The 9,634-nt window shown below is 44.7% G+C and overlaps 1 protein-coding gene across 7 annotated transcripts in view; it reads right to left on the bottom strand.

Annotated features, from left to right (window-relative positions):
* The window catches only part of WDR59 (WD repeat domain 59), a 68,719-nt gene that overhangs the window by 21,469 nt on the left and 37,616 nt on the right, over positions 1–9,634 (bottom strand). For 5 of the 7 annotated variants that reach the window (XR_003567421.1, XM_027843232.1, XM_027843229.1 and 2 more), the window contains 7 exons: positions 8,275–8,354; positions 7,108–7,240; positions 5,876–6,000; positions 4,466–4,630; positions 1,703–1,798; positions 1,419–1,575; positions 337–406 (listed from right to left, as the gene is read on the bottom strand). Coding sequence is in view for 6 of the 7 variants with exons in the window: in XM_027843232.1 (XP_027699033.1) it covers positions 337–406; positions 1,419–1,575; positions 1,703–1,798; positions 4,466–4,630; positions 5,876–6,000; positions 7,108–7,240; positions 8,275–8,354 (826 nt within the window). In the remaining variant the exon portion in view is untranslated. Of the gene's footprint in view, positions 1–311; positions 407–1,418; positions 1,576–1,702; positions 1,799–4,465; positions 4,631–5,875; positions 6,001–7,107; positions 7,241–8,274; positions 8,355–9,634 lie in introns of all 7 variants that reach the window. The other 2 variants (XM_027843235.1, XM_027843230.1) reach the window with 2 other exon arrangements.

The following is a 9,634-nucleotide window of genomic DNA, read 5'->3' as shown; positions in this document are numbered from 1 at the left end:
GTGGATATAATTTCAGGGGTTTCTGGTATCATTCCCAAGCTGCTGAAATGCAAAAGTTCTCCTAACTTAAGACTTGATCTGATTTAACCATTGCTTTTACTAAGCTTTTCCTTCTACATGTTTGGCAGTGAACTAACACAACAAAGGTCAGTTTGTCTGTAGAAACAATGGTGGCTGACTCCTTCCTGAACAGAAGAGAGAAACTGAGTTCATCAAAAATATTCATTCATTTCACTGCCCCAAAGTCAGCAGTGCATTCCTGGTAGCTCCTATGGACAGCCCAACTGCTTTTGGGTCTTACAAGCACAGACCTCTTGCGTAGCTTTCCAAACACACCTAGGAGTAGGTTCTGTCGGAGAAACTGCCCGATGCATTGTCATAGGTCTTGTGAAATACACCAGGTAACCTGAAGAAAGGAGATAATACCAAACAAATCAGGTGATATCACTGAAGCTGAACATGGAAAACCATAAGTAAAGCACTGCTCCCACACACCCTCACCATGCTAGAAAAACAAAAGCTCTGGTGAATGTTCTATTGCTATTTCCAGAGGGACCACAATTCAGGACTGGGAACTGGTCAGTTTAAACACTGACAGACAACTGGGAAAGTTACTGAGTTCTCACAGAATAGAAAAAGAGTAATTCTAGGTTAGTGATGATGAAACCAAAAATTTCACCAGTTCAAAACAGAGAGAGAACCATGAGAAGGATGCTGGTAGAAAACGAGCAGGTTTGAAATGCTTCCTGAACCCCTGCTTTGAGGACACATGTCCAACATGTGGGACAAAATCATCATGTGGTCATTTCTTGTGTTCTTCTGGCTCTTAGGCTATTGCATGCTTTAGGCCTTCTGCTGCCCAACTGTGCTAAGGCCTCTGAAGACAGTCTAAAATACTTCCACAAGCTTGCAGTTGCTAGTTCTTAAAATGCATCCTAAGATCTGCCACTCTGGACAAGCACCTCTCCCAGAGCACGGGGCTTCCAAGCCCGGCAATTTGTGGGTAACTTACAAATAACCAAACATCCTTCTTGAATTACTTTCGCCAAATGGAATTATAACACAGTGCGCCCACTACAGAAAACGGAGTAAGTTAAATATAAGAAAGAAGCACAGCTATCATAGGCCAGCCATTGCTCTGTACCTCTAAAATCCATTCCAATTAATAACTTAGAAGTCAACTAGATTTTTAAATGGCAATTCACAGAATGAGCACATCATCACATGCTCAAAGCCATTCCTAACGAATAACTTTCTGGTGCTTTCTCTAAAGACTCTTAGAATCAGAGTCAGTTACAAAATTCAGAATCCAACGCCAATCTCTGTGGAGGAGTCAGGTAGTATAGTCAAGCAGACGCACACTTGATGACTGTTCTCAATCTGAGACTTTGGGCACACCGGGCCACAAAGGAACAGACCTGCTCCACAGAACCTGGCTCCCGAGGTCCGAGGAAAGGGGATGTTGGCATCTTGGTAGGATCCGTAGGCGCTGGTCACCCGGGCAAAGGTGGGTAAGGGTGGAGTGACGGCGTTTGGGAGAGCATAGGGATTGCTGGACGTGCTGTCTTCTTGGTTCTGAAATACAGATCTGTATGTTAATATATTTGGTAAAACTCCTTTAAAGACTGTGAATGAAGGTGCCCTGCTGTATAAGTGGGCATCAGCTCATCAGGAAGGTGCTGGTCCAGGGTGCTCTTCTTACCACAAAGGATTCGAGGCAGGAGACAAGCTGGCGCAAGCAGGGCTCCAAACAACTTTGGTTACGTTTCACTTTCTGCAGGGAGGTGTCTTTTAGAATCTGAAAAAGCATCGAGAGACCAGCAGTAAGCTCGTGTTCACACATCAAAGGACAGGAGGTCTCGGATCCTTCAGCTGGGTTCTTTCTGAACAAAGAAGTCCCTGGCCATAGGCCATCCAGGCTTGGTTACAGACCTCCAGTGATGGGGCGCTCTCTACTTCCTGACACAGCCCAGGCTACCTTTGGTTAGTTCTGGTTGCCAGAGCCTTCCTCAGGGTACACCTCTCAGCTCTGCTCTCTTGGGGCCAAGCAGAACAAATCTTGAGGCAGCTGGTGGTGCAGTGGATAGAACCTCAGGAAAGCCTCAGTTCAAATCCAGCCCCAAACCCTGACTAGCTGGGTGACAACGGGCATGTCAATAAACTTCCGTTGGCCTCAGTTTCCTCACCTGTAAAATGTCGTTAATAATAGCACCTACCACCCAAGGTGTTGAGATCATATTTGTAAAGCACTTAGCACAGTGGCCTGACACATAGTGAGTGTTGTATTATAACAAATACAAATTTTAGCCATCACCGTCATTTTAATGCCACTTTTACCTGATGTGGAAGCCTTTCATACATGTTATCACAGTGACCGTGGCCCCACCAAATCATCGCTTCTTCAGCCCATTCTCATCCAGTGCCATCTCAACACCTTTCACCATCCTGGCTGCCCTCCTTGGGAGCTTCGCCAGCCTACCAATGCCCTTCCTAAAGCTTGGGGTCCAGAACTGTCTGACTAGATAAGCAGAGTGCAGCAGACCTATCGCTGCCCAGGTCCAGAGACCAGGCCTCTAAGAATGCAGCCTAAGAGTGCAGGAGCTCTCTGCCATACTGTTAATTTACTAATCCTAAAACTCCCAGAGCAATTACTATGTGCTTAGCCATACCTCCTGTCTTACACCTGGGAAGTTGATTTTTGAACAAATATGACTTTACATTTACCTCAATTAAATGTCATCTTATGAAATACAGCCCAACATTATAGCCTGTGAGAGTTACTTCTGTATGCTATTATTCGACGTGTTAGCTCTGCATTTCCCAACTTTTTAAAAAGAAAACCAGCCTATTTTCCCTTCTCCGTGCTGTGGCATCTCTCCCCTTCTCTATGATCTGTGACAGATCACTGAGAGACTCTGCAATCACCTCTGCACCTTTTTCCAGGACCCTGTGATGCCAATGACCTGGGTCTATTGCTGGAACTCTTCAAAGGTATCCTGACACTCTCTTACTATTCATCTCTGCTTTCACCTCCTTACTAACCAATTTAGTTCTCTCTTCTCTACTCCAGACCTCACTCTCCTTGGCAAACAGAAACAATCAAAAAGGAACAGTTCTGTGATCTCTCCATTTTCAAGTATCGCTTCACCCATGACCTTATCCGATTTCCCACTTCTCCCCAATATAGCCTAACTCCTGACTTCCCACTTCCATTTTTCTTCTCCCCCCGCCCCAGCCTCGCATCTCATTCCGAGCGGACCTGCTTCTGACACAATTCCTACAGAACTATGCTGTGCTTCAGGATCCTTTACTGGCCCTTGCTTTCATCTTCTAGACATGGCTATTTTACCTGTCGCCGAGCCACCCAGGCCCTGACCTCATACAGGAGGGGAAGATCGGGGAACGGCCCCAAAGATCACTTTCTCTTTGTTTTGTATTGGCCCTACCCAGAACTTCTATTGGGAAAATCTCCAAATTTAGCTCATATCTAGGTCTATGAGTGTGAGTACTATATGAGTAAAAGGGGTTCCACAGCTCCCACACAAGCACCCCACAGAAAATGCAAAAGACTCAGAGGAGACCATGCAGAAAATAAAGGACACATGAGAGTCTACAAGCAATCAGCACAATACTCTCTCTGGTGATTCCTACTTTTCCACTTAGGTCCTAAAATCCTCCATATTTAGCACTAATTCAGGCTGAACTCGGGAGCTGTCAGGAGGGTAATTCTCCCAATGTTCCAGCAAATCCTTCATTTCACAGATACTTGTGTGGTTCCTTCCTTCCCCTCCTACCTCACACCCCCAAACTATAGCTTCACCCTGTGGTTTAGACTTCCCATGAAAAGGAAATACACTAGAGTTCCTAAGTAGATGAAAGTTTGACAGTCCAGGGAGTGACTTGGCTTTCTACAAGGTACAGGGCCCTGGTTCCTCCATATTACAATTTTAGTCCCTCGATTTAGTCTCCTCCTAGCCCTGGGCTGTGTGAAGCTTTTTTCTTTGCAAGAAGCACACTGATCAGGACCTTTCCCTTTTCTTGACAGAAGACCTTCTATCCAAACTCTTGAAGGCCACCCCTAATGCTGGTGCTATCTAAGGAGTCCCCCTTCTCTGACTAAAAGGTGAGATGCTGGGATTACGCTGTCCAGGAAATCCCTGCCTTCTGTTCTGCGTCCACAACATTTAGCACAGGCTCAGGCAAACTGTAGGCACTTAATACCTGTTTGTTGACTTGACTGGGATTCATGAATGGCAATGCCCAGGAACTCCCCTTCCCGGACAAACAATTATTTACTTCTGCTGTGAGACTCTTAGAAGGACTGGGTGGGAAGGGAAGGAGAACTGGAGCTGTAAGGTGCACTCAAGAGTTTCACTCAGTTAACACAGGAGATAAAAAACAGGAAACTCCCACTCCTCAACCTGTGGATGTTAGGAGGCTTCATTTCTTAACCTAAGATACCCACCTTTAGAAGTTTTGCTTTCATGGTGGATGTGATAGTTGTAGGGTTAATGAACTGGAAAGAAGGTGCAGCATTATTAGGGTACTGGGCTGGGAACTTCACCAGCATTTTGACTCGATGGTTACTGCAGTGAACAGATACTGTGCAGCTTCGATCGACAGCATCCATCTGTAAGAGGCAAATCAACTGCTTTTGAATCAGATCTCAAAGGGCCTTTAAAATTTACAGAAACTGGGGCAGCGAGGTGGTGCAGTGGACAGAGCACTGGCCCTGGAGTCAGGAGGACCTGAGTTCAAATCTGGCCTCAGACACATTACACTCACTAGCTATGTGACCTTGGCCAAGTTACTTAACCCTGACTGCCTCAGCAAAAAGCACAAAAAAATTTTTTTTATGGAAACAGAAGTTAAACCTAGACCTCCAGTGTCTAGGTGATTTAGCCAATACCCCCAAAGTAGATTTACTTTACATTTATGATAGCACCTTTGTGTTTTAATGTCACTGAAAATTTATTTCGCTCAGATTCCACAAAGCAGAACATGATATACTATACTTATTTTCAAGTGAGGAAAACAAGGCATTAAAAGGTTAAGTGGTTTGCCTCTAGACACAAGGGTCACTTGGGAAGAGAAGTCAGGTCCGTTTATTTTCAGGCAAAGCCTTACACGTCTGCACTGCTTCTCAGCAGGAGAAAAAGAAGAGAGGAAGTAGGTAAGGATAACTGAATGACTAAGGAAGGGTGCCTCCAGCTCCAAAGCTCCTGCTAGATAGGACAGAGAGGTCAGTGACCTCCTGAAGATTCTTCATCTGCTCCCCTCAACTCTCAGGATATCCTGCGTTAATGCTCCCTCCCTGTGGGAGGGAAATCCTGATTCTTTGAGTCGAAGAGTTCATTAATATCACCTGCCAAAAAAGCAAGATGGGAGGAAGGGGGAAGGGAAGACAATAGCACTCTTCAAATAGTCAGGGATCACACCTCTGACGAACCCTGGTCAACGAGACTTCACCTAGGCTACCGAGTGGGACAGCGTGAGGAGGAGTCCAAGCAGCTAAGAGCTCTTCCACACTAACGAGCCCAGAGGATCTGACAATCCATCTCACTTTTCTGGGCCTCAGCTTCCCTATACATAAAATGGAAAGGTCTGACTCTCTGAAAATAATCTCTGAGGGAAAACTCCTTCAGTTCTAAAAATGCAAAGGTGCCAAGGTAGCACTCTAGGTTTCAGCTCAAGAGTTGAATAAGGGGTGACCCTCCTTCACTTAGCCTAATCCCAGCTAAACTGTGGGTACTCTAGGGAACAAAAGAAAACCACTGGGGCTTCAGAGTACCAAACCATCTGGGAATCCACACCTGGAATATACCCTCCTGCGGCTGCCCACGTTAGAGGGTCCAGTTTCTTAAATTGCTACTACCTCGACATTAACATTCCGGATCTGCACGTTGATCAGGGAGAACTCTTGTTGTAGCGTCTGGGGCAACCCCAACTGTTCCGATTTCTTCCCCATCAGGAGGTTGTTAGGTGAGCCTTCCTTTGAAGCTGGCAGGAGAGAGAAAAGGTTACTTGCTAAAAATCACTTCTGGAAATGTGCCAGAGACATCAGCTCTGAAGCAACTGTAGCTTCCCAGCAACCAGCTAAAGAGAAGAACAGAAGTCCACAACCTCAGCTGAGACTTGAGACATTTAAAACCCTCCAATCTTGTGGAAGAGGCCTTTTCTGAGGTCAACAAGAGCTAGGCATGATTAGTCCAGGTCACCATTCATGGTGTGCCCCAAGAAACAACTCTGAAAAAAGCACCACGCTAGTCCTCAGGCACTGATCCTTCAGGGTTCTTTCCTCACTGGTGACAGCGATGTCTCTGTCTTATTATGGGGCACAATGGATGCTGCACTGCCTGGAAGCTGCCCCTATTTCAAAGGAGAGCAGATGTAGGTGACTAGAGAGGAAACTGCACCTAGTCCACATGGATACCCCTTATAGCCTCTTAACCATTTTTATGTCCTAGGTGCCTTAAAAACACTAAGCCTGGGGAGCCTAGGTTAAGAGATGAGGCAAGGTGAAGAAAAGTCAAGTGTCCCTGAGTGGCACTAGGAATTATCCAGAGTGTGACAGTAACTGCTACTGAAGAAAATTGAAATCTTTTTAATTCTTATTATTGCCTCCACACATAGCATAAATACAGTAAGATGAATAAGCACTTTCAGGTTATAACAAGCTACAAAAACTGAATGGCAAACACAAGCCAGCTTGAGTTTCAAAAAGTAACTGAAGGATTTACAAATTAAAAATAGAAAGTAATGTTAGTAAGTCAAATTTCTCACACTAGAACCCTACACAAAAGAAAGGAACTGAATCTCCTCCCTAACAGCAGCCTGTGAAATAAGGGAGTTATCCCAGATCTAAATCCTATGATTTTGTATTTTTAAAGTCTTCTCAGAAAGGGATGCCCCCAACATCCAAAATTCTTAATTAAGGGAAAGAGTCCTCTTCAATTCCCCGGATCCCAAACTTCTGCCAAAGCTGCTTCTGCATCTACCAGGCAAGTCTTAATCATGTAACTCCAACTTGCTACTTAGCTCTGTCACTGGGTCAATTACAAACCCTGGGAAAGTCACATCACCTCAAGAACATGACAGCCAGATTACCTTCCTCCTCCCCATGGCCTGAGCTAGGCTGGGGATCTGAATCTTGGGTGTGGAGGGTCTTCTCAGGTTCTGGTAGAAGAGAAATACTCTCAATGAACTCGTCAACACCATCCAGGATATCATTCGCACAGAGCTGAAACACAGGGAGGCATGCATACTTCCTTAACAAGAGTCTATGGGTATCAGTCAGGTCTATTATAATCTACACAGCAGAAAGGGGAAAACAATCTGTCTTTGGTGAAAAGTATATGGGAGCAGGTGGTCGTGGTATACAGATGTGATCAGTTAAGGACTGCTATCATGATCAATTGTACCCAATTCCAAGTCTCCCTGTTAAAGACACTGGGCAAGAAAGATGGCTAGATCAGAATATAAAGAGCATCTTCATGGTTGATGGACAGACCAAAAAAAGTCTTCTTGGTTCCACAGGCTTATTCAGTTGGGAAAGGAAATACAAACTTCCATGTAAATTTTAAGTATATGAAACACACTTTGAATGAATGAAAAAGAATTTACTAAAAGCACTGATCATGTATGTGCCAAGCAGTGTGTTACTTTCTGAGAAGACAGACTCGGGCTCAGAAGAGAGGACATAAGGCTGTGATTCTTAGCCTAAAAAAGCTGGGGAAGCTGGCACTTCACATGAAACAGGACTACCAAGACCCAAAGACTCTCAAGTGCAGATGCTTCTGGAAGCACAGAAAACTGGGGAAGCTACAGGATTGTAGCCAAAGTCATGAACTCCCTCACATTCACACCGTAACATTAAGATGACCATTTGGGAGCTTCTCAGGCTCTCTGGGATTCCTCAGACACCATGGCCACTCAGCAGCTCTTGAGGTATCTCTCAAGGCCTCACAAATCAGAATGAGAGTACAGCAAGGAAAAAAAAGGCTTCAAAAGAGTGTAAATGGTAGGAGCACTTTGGACAACTGGAGGTCGTCGCTCTACAAATACTGAAAGTCTTAGACCTCTCCAAGGACACATTCTCCTATGTCTGGTCTTGCTATAGGCGTATACAGGTCAGTCAATCAAACAAGTTTTTAATCAAGAACCTCTGAATCATCTTCTGAACTGCAAAAATATAAGCTCTAGAATTTTTTTTAAAGGTTCTAGCACAAGGTATATACAATTCATTCAATATCACTCAAAGCACTTAATACCTACCCTCTGCAGCTGCGAATCCACTCGCCACATCCGCAGGGTTTGATCCCGGGACCAGGTGACCAGCTGGTAATCCTTGGACCCTAGAAATCACCGAATGAGGAGACTAGAAACACTTTATGGATTTAGCATCAATTTCAATAAACTGGGACAATTCTCTGTGGCCACCAAAGGGGCTCCATGAAGTGAGGCACTAGGATTTAACCACCTCACACACCCAACTGCACTTTCAATTTTACAGAAATACTTGGCCTTACACAATTGGTATATACCAAAAAGCTGTCTCAAATTTAAAAATAAAATGAATGACTTAAGTAGCCTATTAAAGGAATCTTCCGGTGAATCTTATGGATCAGGTTATTAAGTCCTTCTATAAGGTGAATAACCAATCATCCCTGGCTATTTGACAAGTCTAGGTTTGCTTAAATTAAATCCACCAATTATTCTAAAATGGCAATGAGTCTGTTCAAAATGTTCTCTCAAAATGCCTCATGAGCAGGACATATTTTAGTGGCATAAATAATGGCTGGCGACTCCTTGATCTGTGACATCAGATGACAGTGAGACCAAGCCACTCCTGGTACCAAAGGAAAGGCAGAAGAGATTCAGGAAAAACAGAGTGGGAAAATGGGATTAGAGAATAAGTTCTGTCTTTTTTTAAAAAAATCACCATGGCTGGAAGGCGTCATTCATCACTCCCAGCTCTAGGACTCACTAGCTGGATGCCAAGGTAAGTAAGGGGACTTGAATTACCACAAAGAGCTCCCACTGCAGGGTCTCCAGTTCAACCCTGCTGGACTGCTGCCCAGCCCCTTCTTAGCCATTTGCTGGGGACTCCCCTTATCTATTTTATGGCCAAGTCTAAGGGCCTCCAAAGTAATGCCTGTGGCCAGCGCCATCTACTCCTTCCTGGCTTCGTGTTCCTAACAACAGAAGCACAGTTTGCATGGGAGTAAGAAAATTAGCACAAGGGGCAGCTGGGCAGTGCAGTGGATAGAGCACCAGCCCTGGAGTCAGGAGGACCCAACTTCAAATCTAGCCTCTGACACTTACTAGCTGTGAGACTCTGGGCAAGTCACTTAACCCCAACAGCCTTCAAAAAAAAAAAAAAAAAAGAGACAGAGAGAGAGAGATAGAGAGAGAAAGAAAAGAAAATTAGCACCTAGATTATAAGTGAAGACAGTTCAGACACTGTCCACCAAATTCTGGCAAGCTGATGTCACTCTTCCTAGGAACGTCTAGGTATTTTATAATTTCCATTTCAGCATAGCTCAAGGATACAGGTGAAGACCTGAGATTTTATAGGGAGGGGCAGAGGGAGGGAGTGGGCATGAGGAAGTCCTCACTCAGGTGTGTCTGCTGA

This window comes from Vombatus ursinus, unplaced genomic scaffold (assembly GCF_900497805.2).
Source record: "Vombatus ursinus unplaced genomic scaffold, bare-nosed wombat genome assembly UNPS02014900.1, whole genome shotgun sequence".
Classification (NCBI taxonomy): Eukaryota; Metazoa; Chordata; class Mammalia; order Diprotodontia; family Vombatidae; genus Vombatus; species Vombatus ursinus.
This window is presented reverse-complemented; position numbering and strand designations above follow the sequence as displayed.